The sequence below is a fragment of the Arachis hypogaea genome, chromosome 12, assembly GCF_003086295.3.
Source record: "Arachis hypogaea cultivar Tifrunner chromosome 12, arahy.Tifrunner.gnm2.J5K5, whole genome shotgun sequence".
NCBI classification, from domain to species: domain Eukaryota; kingdom Viridiplantae; phylum Streptophyta; class Magnoliopsida; order Fabales; family Fabaceae; genus Arachis; species Arachis hypogaea.
Genome location: NC_092047.1, coordinates 118,130,064 through 118,147,439, shown reverse-complemented (window position 1 = coordinate 118,147,439; position 17,376 = coordinate 118,130,064). Strand labels below are relative to the sequence as shown.

The following is a 17,376-nucleotide window of genomic DNA, read 5'->3' as shown; positions in this document are numbered from 1 at the left end:
TTTATATTTTATAATAAAAAAACCTGATTAACATTGAGCTGGTCCAATATATTAGATAATTTTATTTTTTAATAATTTTTAATTACAATTTTGGTTTAAAAAATGATACAGTAAACAATTAACTACAATTTCTCAATTTAAATTAGTCAATTTATTTTTAAAATAAAATACAGTGAAAAATATAACATCATAATTATATCAATTAGTTTTTTAATTAAATTATTTGTATAAAATAAACCGATTTCTTTAAATCAAATAATAATATGTGTCGCCAATGAATAATAGCTCAAATGGCATAGTCTCCCCATACTCAATTAAGAGGTTGCGGGTTCGAGTCTCATATCTTTAGTAAAAAAAAAAATAATAATATGTGTCATCTATCCAAAAATAACTTCATGTAAAGTCGATTGCAGGTGAGTTTCTGCCAATCAAATTATCTTGACACTGTCCTATTTTTTGTTTTTTTTTTCAAGTTTGTTTCCCACATCACATTGTTTTTACCACAACAATGGTGAAAATATGTTAGAAAGAAGTACCTAAATTGTAAATTGTATTATCCTTAATTTATGGTAACAAGTGAACTATCATACTAGTATGAAAAAAAATAAAATTAATCTAGACACAAGATGATCATACTAGTATTAAAATGCATCTTATTTTTATGATCTTTAGTAAAAAAAATGTGTTTTACAACAAAAAGTTTTATCAATATTTTTTTAGACAATAAATAAATTTTATTTTTAATTTTAATTATTGATATTCTATTTCCCAAGAATAAATTAAAGATCAAATAAACATCATGCTAATAAATTGTTTACCAAAATAAAATTAAGCTAACAAATTGTAACATTTATTTCTTCACGTAAAAAAATAATAAGAATAATAAGAGAATGCAATCAAGAACTTAAATTTTTTATCAAAATAATTAAGGAGCAGGACTGAACCACATGTTCCGAAGTGAAATCCGCAAAGAAGAACTCATTGAAAAATGGCTAATAGTTTTATCAGCTAAGAAGAAGGCTCCTATGTTATTTGCATGGCAGAAAAATATGCAGTTGCCCCTCTTAAACTGTTCTGCAAGTCTGAGCCCCTTAGAAGACACAAGACTTACCTTGGTGTAATCCCAGAACAAGAAACGATCCCCAATGTCAAAAACCTCACACCATTTAAGATTGCTTCTGTCCAACTTAAAAACACTAAACCCTTCTGTGTCGTAAGATCTAATTGGTAAATGACGAACTAGCAACAGCTCCCCAGTGCTAGTGTCCATTACCATCTGATGGCTTCGTTTGAAGTATGCATGAGAAAAATTAAATCTTCCAATAGCATCTATATCTTGTATGGTATTTTGCATAACCAATCGTTCAACGACATGATTATCACGATAATTATCTCCGAGGGTAAACACGAACACCACGCTTGTTTGATGTTTGAAGGTAAGACCATACAGTTTATTATCGTCATGAACTTGAATATCATAAAAGAATTCATCGCTTTCAATGGATTCAATCCATGATCCTTGCTTCAATTTGATAAAAGCTAGCCTTTGCTTCGTATATTCTGGTCCGATTAAGTTGTACACTTTTTCTGGATGGCAAAACACAACCAAGAAAGCAACAACAAACTCCTCAGATCCCGGTGGTGCAGAATTGAATGCAACACTAACTTGATAATAATACGGCCCTCCAGAAAACAAGAACAGTTTTGGAAGCTTGAATCTGGCTCGAGAAAACGGGTTGAAGAATAAAAGCTCAGAGAAAGTTTGGCCTTTGACCGACTCATAACGAAATATATTGAACACCAACCAGCCTTGCACCGAGTAAACCCTATTATAGGTACGGTCAATGTTTTGCGGCCATTTTTCAGTGAGCACAGTAAAATCATGGTTGCTCCATGGGGCGGATAAACTTCCAAAGCTTCCACAGCATCTTGTTGAAAGAGAGAGCATCAATGGAAGCTGAGATGAAAATATGGCGTCAGCGGCCTTTCGCCAAGAGCGGCATGTGGCACGACAATTCATGGCATCATCCAAAGATATTCTTTGGAAAATTAATTCCAACAATTCCAGAGACAAATGCATCAAACCCATCGGAATATGATGGATCAAATGTTAGATTAATGATTTAATCAAGGTGACTCACCTCTCAAAACGAGTTTTAAATATATACTTCACCAGAGATTTTTTTTTAATCATGTTAAACAATTGAATTCAAATTGATTTAATTTTAAAATAAAAATTGATTTTATTTGAAAATCCCGTTAATTAAGATTATAACTAAATTTAAATTATTTAAATTTTTTTAAAATAAAATTTGGTTAGAATTAAAATGATTTGATGTGTTAAAATGTAAACAATTATTTTTATATTTTAGATATCATTATTAAAAATAAGAATATTAGTAATAAAAATTTTAAACCAAATGGTAGGAAAAATTACAGGATTCTACCAAAGAAAAAGACGCGACAAGGATCAATCAAAAAACATATTTTTATGTAATTCGAATCAAGTTAATTCGAATTAGGAAACCAAGAGTAATTCGAATTAATAGAAAAGTGTAATTCGAATTTGATCCATTCGAATTATGTACTCATCAAGTCATAGGTAGTTCGAATCAATCAAATTCGAATTATACATGCAGGGTGACTTAGAGTAGTTCGAATCACACTGATTTTAATTACGAGGGAAGCAATTCAAAATGTAGTTCGAATCTGACTCCTTCAAATTATATATATATAATTCGAAATTGTGCATGAGAATGTTCGAAGTTTGCTGCGAATTATCAAGCCACCCACGTGAATTCTATGACATAAATTTAATCCATGCAATTATTTTAATACACAACAATATTTATATGGAGCCAATGCTAAATCGAATTCAATTAGTTCAATAATACGAGTCTATGAAAAAAATTACATTTTATAAAGTTTAAAAATTTTTATTATGTAATAGATTAGTAAAAAAGTACATTGCAAATTTTTACAATACTCATTGTAACAATGTTTAATTTAAAAATTGTTATTTAAATTTTAGTTGTACTTGTTACAAAATAAATAATTACAATAAATTTTTTTTATAAAACTTCTTTAAAAGATGCCATGAGTATTATAAAAAATATCTTGAATTGATTTACATAAATTGACTTACAAATTTTTATAGTATTCCTAAAATCTTTTAAAAAAATTTTCACATTTTATAAAATTATTTACAATAATAATAATAATAATAATAATAATAATAATAATAATAATAATAATAATAATAATAAGGTTTAAACATACTTTATTATATTAGGTTAGATAAAAATTAAACTATTTAAATAAATAATTCAGTGTTTAGAAATCAAGCATTAGAATAGTTTTTTGAGAAGTACTTATCATATCATAAATTCATAATTACGTAAGTATGCGAAGAATTTATTTTTTAAATTATGTTTTTAAATTAAATGGCTTTTAATATTATTAAATTGTCCTATTTTTAAATGAGTCAATTCATTTTATATTTATTTTTTAAAATTTTTATTGTAATTATTCATTTTGTAACAAGTACAACTAAAATTTAAATAACAATTTTAAATTAAACATTGTTATGATGAGCACTATAAAAATTTGTATTGTACTCCTTTACTAACCTATTACATAATAAAAATTTTTAAACTTTATAAAATACAATCTTTTTTCATAGATTCTCGAACTAATTAAATTCGATTTAGCATTGACTCCATATAAATATTATTGTTGTGTATTAAAATAATTGTATAGATTAAATTTATGTCATGGAATTCACGTGAGTGGCTTGATAATTCGAAGCAACCAACTTCAAACATACTCGTGCACAATTTCGATATATAAAAGAGTCAGATTCAAACTACACTTTGAATTGCTTCTCTCATAATTCGAATCAATGTGATTCGAACTACCCTAAATCAATCTGCATGCGTAATTCAAATCTGGTGGATTCGAACTACCTATTACTTAATGCATGCATAATTCGAATGGATCACATTCGAATTAGACTTTCCTAATTATAATTAGACTTTCCTAATTTGAATTACATAAAAACATGCTTTTGCTGGATCCTTGTTGCATTTTTCTCTTTGGTAGAATCCTGTATTTTCTTCTACCATTTGGTTTAATACTGTGATTTGCCCAATAAAAAAACGATAGTAAATAAAACATTAAATTATTATATCAACTTGTAAAATTTTTTATCATTAATTCTAACACACAATAATTTATTTCCAATTCATTTCAAATCAAATCAAATCAATTCTAAAAAAAATTAATTTCAAATTCATCCATAATAGTTTAAATCTTATTTTTTAATTTTGTCTTGCTTTAAATATATTGGTTAATAATATCTTATCCGGTGATATATCTCTCATGTAAGGAGGCCGTTCTATTCTATAATAAATTAAAAAAAAATTGTTCAAACTTTAAATATGAAAATCTTAAAGCTTTAATTCAATTGTAATTGTCTTGGTATCCTTATTTCAAAAAATTTATAGGGTTGTAGAATTTTTTAAAGAATCTATTATAGAAGCTTCTACAAAATTAGCGTATATATAGTTTATCAGAGAGTGTAATATTGGGAGCTACTATGTTTTTTTAATATCTATTTATAAAGTTTTGTTAGCAAACTAACTAAAGCTGTAACTAACTGAAGCTAACTAATTAAAAAATAGATTCATTATATAAAAAAAAAAAATAATTACCACTATCCTAGATTAGCTTGAGCAATAAATTGAAAATACAAAAATTACATAATAAAAATAGCATATAAAATAAAGGAGGAAACAAAAGATAACAACATTATGTGCAGCAGACATAACTAGAAGATTATTGGATATTATTATATTAAATCTTCAAACAGTCGAAAGAATCAGAAACTGGATGCGGTTAATAACAGCAAGAACATATGCAAAATGCAATAGTTACCTCTACTTTCAACACATTTAAAGAGTGCGGATAGAGAAAAGGCTGACAAAGTCTTCTGAACCTTGTCTCTCCCTCACAATGAACAAACACCTCTATCACAAAATTTGTTCCCTTCTTTTATTGGAGATTGGACACAAATTTTTATCTTTTTGTATTTATTTGTTAAGAATTAAATGAATTTTGTCTTTTTCTGTTTTTATTTAAAAAAAAAACACAAACTAAATACACCATAAATACTATTGAATAGTCAAGGTGTAACATACTTTTTTGTGAAACTTTGTATGACCAAAATAGTTTGTTTAAGTTAATCTTTAATTTAGATCTTAAAATTTGATGTTGAATTTAAATTAATTCATAAAATTTTAATTGACTCAAATTTGACTTCTAAATTTTTTTGGTGGCTAATTTGACTTCTAAATTTATTATAATTATAATTCACATTAGTTTCTAAATTTATCTTTATTTATTATTTTTTTTACCAAATATAGGAGACTCGAACCCGCAACCTCTTAAATGATTATGGGGAGACTATGCCATTTGAGCTATTACTCATTGGCAAATTTATCTTTATTAACAACATACTGATTTGACACGTTAATTTATCACATTTATCTTTTTTTTTTCAAAGATAAATATTATTTTATTAATATAAAATAAAAGTGTTTCCATAAGGAAGTACAAAAGAATTGGGTATTCCCATTTATCATCAGCTGTGACTGAAAGACTAAGAGCTTAAAGAAGAGTAAAGTAAGATTAAAGAAAAAGTAGCATCTATCAGGTATGGTTCACGAGTTCACGCACTAAATTGCTAGCTTCTTTCACTATCTCTGGTGCTGGGCTTATTACCTTCTCAAAAACACACCGATTCCTCGCTTTCCAAGTGCTCCAACACAACGCCGCTATGAGGAGGGTCTTTTGTCTACCGTCGAATTGAGCCACTACCCAGGATAAGACTCGTTGCCACCAATTGAAAAAAGTTTCTTCTTCTCTCATCCATAGGTCAGGGGTTATTAAGCTTAGGCTCCATATTATTGAAGACAGGGGGCATTGGAACAAAGCATGAGAAATTGATTCAGCCTTCAACATGCATCTTGGACAAGTGGCAGGAGTGGATGCGAACCGGCTGTGAACTTGTTGCAACACCGGAAGCTTTTCATGAAGACTTTTCCATAGAAAAATCTTAATTTTATGTGGTAATTTCAACTCCCAAATGCTATTCCAGACTCTGTTGTGTATGTTCTGGGACCTCAATGAAGTAGGAGAATGAAAGAATCCATAAGCAATTTTGTATCCTGACCCAACTTCATATATACCAGATTTTGTCCAGCACCAATTAACTTCATCCTCCTCCTCTGTTGGTTTGATTGAAAAAAATTTATTGCATATATCAATTGAAAAAATCGACTCAATCATATTTTTATTCCAACTTCTATCAGGATTTAGTAACGCACTAACGTAATACACTTGCATATTTGGCGGGATTGTGAGTGCATTTTGAGGGACATTAAGGGGCACTGGTGGTGGGAGCCAGGGGTCATGGAAGATGCGAACATTAGTGCCAGAGCCTATTTTCCATAACAAGCCTTTCTCGATCACCTTGCGCCCTTCAAGAACACTTCTCCAACCCCACGACGGTACGCTTCCTATCTCTGCATGTAGGAAATCTGTATATCTGAAATATTTAGCTTTGAGCATTCTTGATATAGTAGAATTAGGGTATTTCATTAGACGCCAATATTGCTTGCCCAATAAAGCCAAATTTTGCGCCCTTATATCCTTGATCCCCAGCCCTCCATCTTTCTTTGGTCTCGTCATTGTATCCCATTTAATCCAAACCATTCTTCGTTCTGCGCCTTTTTGACCCCACCAAAATTGCGAGAGCATGCTATGAATCTCAGTCAACAGCGTGTCCGGGAGCTTGAAACAAGAGAGTGTATAAATAGGAATCGCCTCCCCCACCGCTCTCAATAGCGTGTGCCTGCCACCTGATGACAATATACTTCTTTTCCAACCCATAATCCTCTTCTGAACTTTATCCTTGATAGCTCCAAAGGTTGCTTTCTTTGATTTTTGAATTATAGAGGGCAGTCCCAGGTATTTGTCTTGTGCTCCGATATGTTCAATATTTAGTGTCTGAGCAACTGTTAGTCTTGTGTTCTGAGGAGTGTTGTGACTGAAAAAGATAGCCGACTTATTCAAATTGACTTTTTGCCCACTAAAACCCTCATAGGTCTCTAGCAATTCTAGAATGCTTTGGCTTGTATTAGGTGCGCTCTTGCAAAAAAGGATTGAATCATCAGCAAACAAAAGGTGATTAATTGTTTGGCATCTCCGATTAACTTGAACTCCTTGAATTAATCTGTTTTGCTCTGCCTTGTGTAACAAGAAGAAAAGTCCTTCTGCACAAAAAAGAAAGAGATATGGAGATATGGAGTCACCCTGTCGGATGCCCCTATTTGGCCTAAAATAGCCAAATGGTTGACCTTCCACAACAACAGAGTAAGAAACAGTCGTTACCAATTCCTTAGTCTAGTTAATCCATTTAGCATCAAACCCCAGCTTATCCATAATATACCATAAAAAATGCCATTCAACCCTATTATAAGCCTTGCTCATGTCTAGTTTAATAGCCATCTCATGCTCTGCCCCACTTCTCTTATTTTTCAAATAGTGCATACATTCGTGGGCAATTAGAATATTATCTGAAATGAGTCTTCCTTTGAGAAACGCACTCTGATTTGGACTTATAATTTTATTCATAATACCTTGTAATCGGTGCACCATAACTTTAGAAATAATTTTATACATAACTGAAGACAAACTGATCGGTCGTACCTGAGTTATGTCACTGACATCTGGCACCTTTGGAATCAAACAAATTTGAGTATGATTGAAGCTTTTTAAAATTCTGCCACTGTGAAAGAAACTTCTCACTGCCTTAAAAACGTCACCTCCAACTATATCCCAGAAAAAGTGAAAAAACTTAGCTGTAAACCCGTCATCACCAGGAGTACTCTGAGCATGAACACTAAATGTAGCTCTTTTGACCTCGTCCATAGTTACTGGCCTTTGGAGCCTACGGTTCATGGAAGCTGTAACCTTAGACTCCAAATCCTCTAAGTATGGATTCGGATCAGCCGAACAAGAAGAAGTAAAAATATCGCAAAAGTAGTCCTCAGCTACCTTTGCAATATCCTCCGGTTTCGATGCAATCTCATTGTCCCTCCCCACTAATCTCCAAATTCTGTTCCTTCGCATCCTTGATTTAAATTTCTGGTGAAAGAATCTAGTGTTCTGATCTCCTTCTTTTAGCCACTTGATTCTAGATTTTTCTCGCCAATAGCTCTCTTCTTTCAAATATGCCAGCTCCAACTTCTCTTCCAAACTGGTAACCTCCTCTCCCCCATTGATTTCAGCCACCCGCAACTCCTCTAGTTTAGCTTGAAGGTCCTCAATTTCTTTCCGGGAGTTTGCTTTGTGAGTTTTCTGCCATTGAACTAGTCTATGTCTACAAACTTTCAACTTTTGGGCCAAGGAGAACATAGCCGAGCCTACAACTTCCATTCTCCACACTTCACTGACAATTCTCTTGACATCCTCTTCTCAACACCAACGTTCTTGGTATTTAAACCGTCTTTTACTATGCCAGGATTGAGGTTCGGTTTCCATCAAAATTGGAGCATGATCCGAGCCTGACTCTGTGAGCCTGTGCACCACTGCAATCGGAAACTTCAACTTCCATTCCATCCCAACTAAATAGCGGTCAAGCATCTCCTTCACCAAATCCTCTCCTTGTCTTCGATTTGTCCACGTGAAAGGGTGCCCCACCATTCTAATATCCACCAATTCGTTACTGTCAATAAAATTAGTGAATGTTGCAATGGTGGTTGCTGATTTTTGGCCTCCACCCTCCTTTTCCGCTTGGCTTGTTATAGCATTAAAATCGCCTGCTATTACCACTTTTCCTTCCATGTGTTGGCTCATTGTTATAAGCTCCTCAAACTGTAAGGATCGAATTTGTTCTGAACAACTCAAATGGACACCAATGAACGCCCATACCTCACTGCTTCCGACTTCCTTAATTTCGGCTGCCACAAAAAATTCTCCACTGCTAATAATTTGAACACTGATGCTGTCCTTCCAAGCTAGCACAAGTCCTCCTGCCACTCCTGCCGGGTTAACAATATGCCAGTTTTCGTAGCCGCATACCCGAAGTTTTGCTTCCACCTGTCGAGATTGGTTCTTTGTTTCACTTATAAACACAATCTCGAGGGAGTGGGATTTACAGATCCCTTTTAAGGTGTGAATTGTCAGGGGTCTCCCCAAACCCCGACAATTCCAAACTATAGTTCTCATGGCGCCTTGGGTGCCATTTGTAGGCTGGCACCCTCCACCATCTGTTCAACTGCATTTTCATCCTCTGTTCTTGCTTTCTTTGTAGTTACTTCAGCTATACCACTCATCAACCTTTTTTTGGGTTCACTTTTAGTATCTGACTCTGCAGCACCTTGTCTTGCTAACCTTTTCCACTTCCTACCTTTTTCTGTGGTGAGACACTCCTCAATAGCGAATTGCATAAGCTGCCCTTCATCCTCCTTGGTATTGGACTGACCAGCTATGATAACCTCCATGCATTCTGTTCTAGAATTGGCTGATTGAGGTGACTCAGGTGCTGCCCTGTTACCAGTGTCTTGTGGTTTCAAACTTTGTTTCCCTTCTTGCATTGACATCCCTGCAAATTCTTTCAATAAGCAGTTTAAGACCGGTTTTTTCTTACGTTGAGTGGCCTTATTCTGGTTTTGGGTTGAGTTGTTGAATGTTCTTTCTCCTTCAGAGTAGATTCACGTTCCCACTTGGCTAGCTTTAACCCATTCACCAATGTCATCCTCTTTTACCATCTCACTCTCTGTGTCCTTCAGCAGATCATGGCAGTTTTTCACCTCGTGCCCCAATTTTGCGCAATAGGTACAAAACTTTCCAAGTCTCTCATAGCGCAGTGCCACTTCTACCTCATTTTTATTAGGTCCTGCCACTATTAACTGATCTCTCACTTGCCTGGTAGCATCGATATTGATTTTGGCTTTCACAATCCTAGTATCTCTGCCTCGCATCTGAAATTTACCTACCTCCAACACTGTGCCCAGATTCTCTCCTAATTTACGTCCAACTTCGAGGGTTTTAAACGATTCTGCCAAACCCCAAAATTGAACCCAAACTGGAAAATTGGAAATAATCTCTTCATCACAGATCTGATCTTCCTTCCATCTCTTGACATGGAGCACATAATCTTTGAATAGCCATGGAGAACCACGATCAACACGCAAGACATCCACTTCTTTATTAAAAAAGAATCGGAAGGAATTATCCCCTTTGTCACTCACGCTAAATCCTTCCGGGTTTCCCATATAGCCTTTAAAGCATTCCCCATGGTTCCAATTGAGAAGGTTTTGGAAGCAAAGAGTCTGCCATAGAGACTATTGGAGCAAGCGTTAATACCTTTTGATATGTCTGCCTCTTCCAGTAGAATCACATTCCTACCTCCTTTCAGGTTGTCTTCCTCGATCCGATCTTCATCCCTCGTTGTCTCAACCATGCAGATTACGTAGACTTGTATTGAGATTTAATTGATCTTGATAATGTAGCCTTGACGGCACTAGGAACTCCGTTAAGAAACTCTAACAGAGCACTAAGAAACTCTAACAGAGCATATTATTAGATATAATTTGTCACATTTATCAAACGATATTGTTTTAATGATATTAAAATATATCTCATTTTACGCTGAGTCATGAGTAAAAGATTTTCTTAATTTTTATTATTGATCCTTTATTTGGCAAGAATAAATCAAAATCAAATAAATATTATACTAATAAATTATATATCAAAATTAAGATCAGATAACAAATTGTGACATATTTTTTTATCAAAGTACGTAATTAAGGAGGAGTAAACCACATGTTTTGAAGTGAGAACGGTAAAGAACTAATTTCAAAATGGCTAATAGTTCTGTCAACTCAGAAAAAGAATCCAATATCATGTTCTTGAAATCCTTGTAGACATAGCCAATGCGTATTTGCATGCATGGCAGAAAAAGATGCAATCGCCTTTATTAAATTTATAGTATGTAAGTCTAAGGCATGCAGTTAGCAGATTCATGGTTCTTATTTGAAGGATGAATCACTAAGAATAAATATTTCAACAATAGTATCTTTTATGGTAAATTGTTCTTTCATAAACAATATATTTTATCGTATTGACTATAACTAATCGTTGACCAACACGAACACAACACTTGTTTTATGTTTGATGATAAGTCATAAAGTTTATTATTATCATCATGGACTGCAATATCATAAAAGATTTTAGTAATTTCAATGGATTGAATTCATAAACCTTTGTTTAAATTTGACAAAAGCTAGCCTTTTCTTCACTTATTTTGTTTTGATGAACACTATTTCTTAATAGCAAAACACACAAAATTGGTTCATGTTTACAAGTGAATAGTAGTTATCTCTACTAATGGACATGTGGGTGGGGATCTGCTGCCTGCTGGCTAATGGGTGGATTATTGTATGTACATGACAAAATTTGAATTTTTAATATTTATTTAAATGAACGAGTGAATTGAACCACTCGGCAATCTAAATTTATTTTTTTAATATTATATTATCATTTAAAATTACCTTCATCCTTATCCATATAAATTTAAAAAATTATCCACACATACACCTTACCTATTCATTTAAAAATCCTTTTTTACCTCTATGAATCTATAAAGCAATCAAATTAACTTGACACAAATAATCAAACATCATATTTATCCATAAAGATTCAAAACACTGGAAATTTATTAAAAAAAAAATAATTTTATACTCATAAAAAAATTGTTGACAAAATTAATCAAAATTTAAAAATAAATTCAAAAATTTAAAATTATTAATTTTAACCTTGCTTATTTCACACTTAATTTCCAACCAATCACCATCAACCCCCTTTATATTAATGTCTCTTTTCTTCTTCTTTTTTTGCTAATTTAACACAAAATTTGTATCCCTTTTATCATTGGACACAAATTTTTATCCTTTTGTATTTGTATATGAAGAATTAAATGGGTTTTGTCTTTATAGATTACTCTTAAAATAAAATCTAAACACTACTTTAATAGTCAAGAAATAATACAGTTTTGTGGAATTTAATACGATAAAAAAATAAATTGTTTAAATTAATATTTAATTTTGATTCCTAAGTTTAAGATCGAATTCAAATTGACTCATAAAATTTTAATTAACTTAAATTTGATGTTTATTCTGAGTTAGTCTTTCAATTTATTTTCATTACTAGCATACTAATTTAGCACATTAATTTGCCACATTTAATAAACCAATATTATTTTAATGGTATTAAAATGAATCATGGTTGCTCCATGGGGCGGATAAAATGTATATAAATTATTTAATAATTTTTAAATTATTAATTTTATAACTGTATATAAATTTTTATTTTTAATTAAATATGTTAAATTATTTAAAGATATGTTTAGAATATAATTAATTTGTAAATTCTATGGATTAAAATTATAACTAAATTTAAATTATTTATTTTTTTAAATAAAATTTGATGATTAAATTTAAAATGATTTGATGTGTTAAAATATAAAAAGATTAATAAAAAAGATAAAGATATTAGTTATGAAAAATCATATAATAAATAAAAAATTAAATTATAAAATTAAATTATTCTATCAATTTATAAAATTTTATATTATTAATTTCAAACATAATAATAATTTCTTTTCAATTCATTTTAAATGTTCTATTTCAAACATATTTTAGGTAAGACGTTCTATTTCGTTGATGTGCCTACCATATAAGTAGGCGGCTCTATTGGCAGTGCCTAATAAGTTAAATTTTTTTTTTAAACTTTGAATATGAAAATCTTAAATCTTTAATGTAATTGTCTAAATTATTCTATCAATTTGTAAAATTTTATATTATTAATTTCAAACATAGTAATTTATTTTTAATTCATTTTAAATCAAATCAATTTTGAAAATGCTCTATTTCAAACATATTTTAAGTAGGACGTTCTATTTCATTAATGTGCCTACCATATAGGTAGGCGGCTCTATTGGCAGTAACTAATAAGTTAATTTTTTTTTTTTCAAACTTTGAATATGAAAATCTTAAATCTTTAATGTAATTGTAATTGTCTAAATTATTCTATTAATTTGTAAAATTTTATATTATTAATTTCAATCATAGTAATTTATTTTCAATTCATTTTAAATCAAATCAATTTTAAAAATGCTCTATTTCAAACATATTTTAAGTAAGTCTATTTCATTGATGTGCCTATAGGCAGGCAGTCCTATTATTGACAGTAACTAATAAGTTAAATTTTCTTTTTTATAAACTTTGAATATGAAAATCTTAAATTTTTAATGTAATTGTAATTGTCTAAATTATTCTATCAATTTGTAAAATTTTATATTATTAATTTCAAACATAGTAATTTATTCTTAATTCATTTTAAATCAAATCAAATCAATTTTAAAAATGCTCTATTTCAAACATATTTTAAGTAAGACGTTCTATTTTTTTAATATGCCTACCATATAAGTAATCGGTTCTATTGACAGTAACTAATAAGTTAAATTTTTTTTTCAAACTTTGAATATGAAAATCTTAAATCTTTAATGTAATTGTAATTGTCTTGATATTCTTATTTTAGATAAATTATTAGATCATAGAACTTTTTTAATGCATGTATTATAGAAATTTCTACAAAACCAGCATATATTTATGTGTTTATTGATTACCTGTAAATTTAAAAATATTCTGCTAGAAAATTAATTATAAAGATAATCAACTAGAATTAATTAATTAAAAAATATGAAATTTGTTATAAAAAAAAAAAACAATCTTTTACGATCCTTATTTTTCAAATTTCAAAACTAAAAATATAAAAAGATAACTTGAGTTGACTTATGATATAATAGCTTCTATAAACTTTTTCATTTAAAAAATCGTAATAACTCAATATCTACGATAATATCTCTGTTTATCACTTTACCAGAAGATGTTTGACCAGAATTTCATAGATAATGGCAAATTTTTAGCGATGAAAACTTCTCAAATAGATTTATTCAATAACTAATATTATATAGCTAATAATAATAAATATTCTTATTTTTATTAATAATAATTTATATTTATTAAAATTTTATACATATAAATTAATATAGTTTTTTTTTTTTTTTTTTCCAAAGGTAACTTAAATTTTATTCCTTCAAAAAAGAAACAAATGTCCAAAGAGGGACAAACGCGAAGCAATTGGGAATTTCCACTGTGGATGACACAATAAAAAAACATATATGGCTAAGGAGAAAGGAAACGAAACATGAGGATATGTGCTGAATCCTTAGTTTCTTCTCAATGGTACCGCATCACTGCATCAGTTATCTCTTCTACTGTAGTCTTCTTTCCTTCAAACACTTCTCTGTTTCGAGCTTTCCAAATTTCCCAACAGACCCTCACAACTTGAGCAAGTGTCTCGGCACCGCCCTGGTTTCTGGTGGTGACCCGCAGCCACCACGACACAAAATCAGGAGATCCATTACGAGTAACAGTCGCAGCAGGACAGAGGGTGTTCCAGGTCGCTACGGCAGGGCCACAGTGAAAGAGGCAATGGGTAATTGTTTCATCTTCCATTTTGCATCTTTGGCAAAGGGGCAAGGTGGTTGAAAATCTGCTGTGGATGACATGCATCACACGTAACCTTTCATGAATAGCCCTCCATAGAAAAATCTGAAGCTTAGTTTGAATCTTTAATCCCCAAATCTGCTTCCAAATTACCTGATTTTGCAACAAAGGGGAAAGTTGTGCTGTTGGAACATGAAAGAAATTGTATGCTATCGTGTATCCAGAAGAGACATCATATTGTTTTCTTTTGTTCCAGATCCACTGGAGTTTATCAACACCATCGGCATTCAACGGAGTGGAGAGGATACGGGTTGCTGTCTCCGGAGGAAAAATTTCTTCTATCAGCTCTTGCTTCCATTGTCGATCCACTGTAAGTAAATCCTTGACCCAGTAGACACTTGTATCTGTGTTGTTGCTGCAATTAGGAATAAATGGATATGGGGGAGGTAACCAAGGTTCAGACCATAGACGAACATTAGAACCCAAACCTATGCTCCAGTTAATACCTTTTTCCACAACTTTTCTTCCTTCTAGCAGACTTTGCCAACCCCAAGAAGCCTGTGATCCTTTATCAGCTGTGAGTGAGGTTGTATAACGAAAATATTTTCCTTTTAGCATTTTGGACAGCAAAGAATTTGGGTTGATGGTGACTCTCCAAAATTGCTTTCTAAGGAGTGCCATATTATGTGCTCTTAGGTCTTTAAAACCCAGCCCTCCTTCTTTCTTAGGCCTCGACATCATATCCCAGCTAACCCAAGCCATCTTGCGCTCTGAACCCTTTTGACCCCACCAGAATTGCATCAAGATCCGATGAATCTCCTCCAAAAGTGAATCTGGTAATCGGAAGCAAGATAGAGTATACACCGGAATCGCTTCACCAACTGCTTTAATGAGAACATGCCTTCCACCTGCTGAAAGGAGATTTCTTTTCCACGCTTGGACCCGTTTCTGAACTTTATCTTTAATGGCTCCAAAGGTCGCTCTCTTTGAACGTTGAACCACTGATGGCAATCCCAGGTATTTATCCTGGGCACCCACATGTCTAATATTAAGAGAGGTTGCCAATTCTTGACGAATATTAGTAGGGGTGTTATGACTGAAGAAAATAGCAGACTTATCGAGATTGACTTTCTGACCACTGGTTATTTCATAGTCATGGAGAAGAGCCAAAATGTTAGAACATGTCTCCTCTGAAGCTTTACTAAATAGGATAGAATCGTCGGCAAACAGTAGGTGATTAACACTGGGACTCCTCCTGTGAATCTGAATCCCCTGAATAGTCCTGTTTTGCTCTGCCTTGTGTAGCAGATAGGAAAGACCTTCTGCGCAAAGAAGAAAAAGATACGGTGACAAGGGATCTCCTTGACGAATACCCCTTGTTGGCCTGAAGAAGCCAAATGGTTGACCTTCCACCATAACAGAGTAAGAAACAGTGGTGACTAATTCTTGGATCCAAGAAATCCACCTAGGGGCAAAGCCTATTTTTTCCATGATAAACCATAGAAACTTCCATTCTACCCTATCATAAGCTTTGCTCATATCCAATTTGAGCGCCATTTCACATTCCAATCCTGTCTTCTTAGTTTTCAAATAGTGCATACATTCATGAGCAATGAGAATGTTATCAGAAATAAGCCTACCCTTCAAAAAGGCACTCTGGTTTGAACTCACTATTTTATTCATGGAGTTTTGAAGTCGATGAACCAGAATTTTTGAGAGAATCTTGTAGAATACTGAAGATAGGCTAATAGGTCTGACCTGTGTCATTTCTCTAGCATCTGGGATCTTAGGAATCAAGCATATTTGAGTATGATTGAAGCCTTTAAGCATCCGTCCACCACCAAAGAAACTACCCACTGCTTTGAACACATCTCCACCGATAATATCCCAGAAGAATTGAAAAAATTTTGCTGTGAAACCATCCTCTCCAGGGGCACTTTGCGCACAAACAGAGAAGGTAGCTCTCTTTGTCTCCTCAATAGTAACTGGCCTTACCAATCCTCGGTTCATGGAAGCTGTAACCGAAGGGGTGAACTCATCAAACAAGTAATTCGGTTCCTCTGGATTTGAAGTTGAAAAAATATCTTTAAAATAACATTCAGCTACCTTGGCTATTCTCTCAGGGTCCGAAACCATCTCACCATTAGTGGTGGTCAATCCCCAGATTTTGTTTTTCCGGTTCCTGACTTGACACTTTTGGTGAAAATATCTCGTATTTTTATCCCCTTCTTTCAGCCATTTACACCTGGATTTCTCTCTCCAATAACTCTCTTCCTTGTTTAGTTCATCCTCCAATTTTTTTTCCAGTTCAACCAACTCTATACCCCCATAAATGCCTTCATTCCGAAGCTGGTCTAGTTTGGCCGAGATTTCAGCACTTTCCTTCCTTGAATTGTTTCTACCTTGTTGCTGCCATAGGACTAAACGGTGGCGACATATCTTCAGTTTCTGAGCTAAAGAAAACATCGGAGAGCCTTGAATTTCTGTTTTCCAGGCTTCGATAACAATCTGTCGAACCTCCTCCTCTTCACACCATCGAGCTTGGAATTTGAATCTTCTCTTTGTGGACCAGGTTGGTGGATCAGATTCCAGCAATAGTGGAGCGTGGTCAGAACCATTTTCAGCCAACTTTCTAACCACTGCCGAGGTATAAGCACTTCTCCACACTTGACCTGTCAAGAAACGGTCAATTCTCTCCCTGATTAGATGCTCTCCACTCCTCCTATTGGTCTAAGTAAAT

At 32.6% G+C, this 17,376-nt stretch overlaps 2 protein-coding genes across 2 annotated transcripts; both read right to left on the bottom strand.

Moving 5' to 3' along the window:
- Nucleotides 1–8,538: 8,538 nt before the first annotated feature.
- Nucleotides 8,539–9,291, bottom strand: LOC140176908 (uncharacterized). The gene has a single exon (XM_072208471.1). It carries the CDS (start codon nt 9,289–9,291, stop codon nt 8,539–8,541), a length of 753 nt encoding a protein of 250 aa, XP_072064572.1.
- Nucleotides 9,292–9,776: 485 nt separating this feature from the next.
- On the bottom strand, nt 9,777–10,528 carry LOC112730716 (uncharacterized protein At4g02000-like). Its single transcript, XM_025780776.1, has 2 exons — nt 10,432–10,528; nt 9,777–10,345 (listed from the first exon to the last, which is right to left on the bottom strand). The coding sequence occupies exons 1-2, from the start codon at nt 10,526–10,528 to the stop codon at nt 9,777–9,779; spliced, it is 666 nt and encodes a 221-aa protein (XP_025636561.1).
- Nucleotides 10,529–17,376: the final 6,848 nt, after the last annotated feature.

What these genes read in the sequence shown, in the direction of transcription:
- LOC112730716 (XM_025780776.1), bottom strand. Translation starts at nt 10,528, where the DNA reads ATGGTTGAGACAACGAGGGATGAAGATCGGATCGAGGAAGACAACCTG. An exon ending in AGAGGCAGACATATCAAAAG is followed by an intron (nt 10,346 to 10,431) that starts GTATTAACGCTT and finishes AATGCTTTAAAG; the next exon opens with GCTATATGGGAAACCCGGAA.
- LOC140176908 (XM_072208471.1), bottom strand. Translation starts at nt 9,291, where the DNA reads ATGAGAACTATAGTTTGGAATTGTCGGGGTTTGGGGAGACCCCTGACA.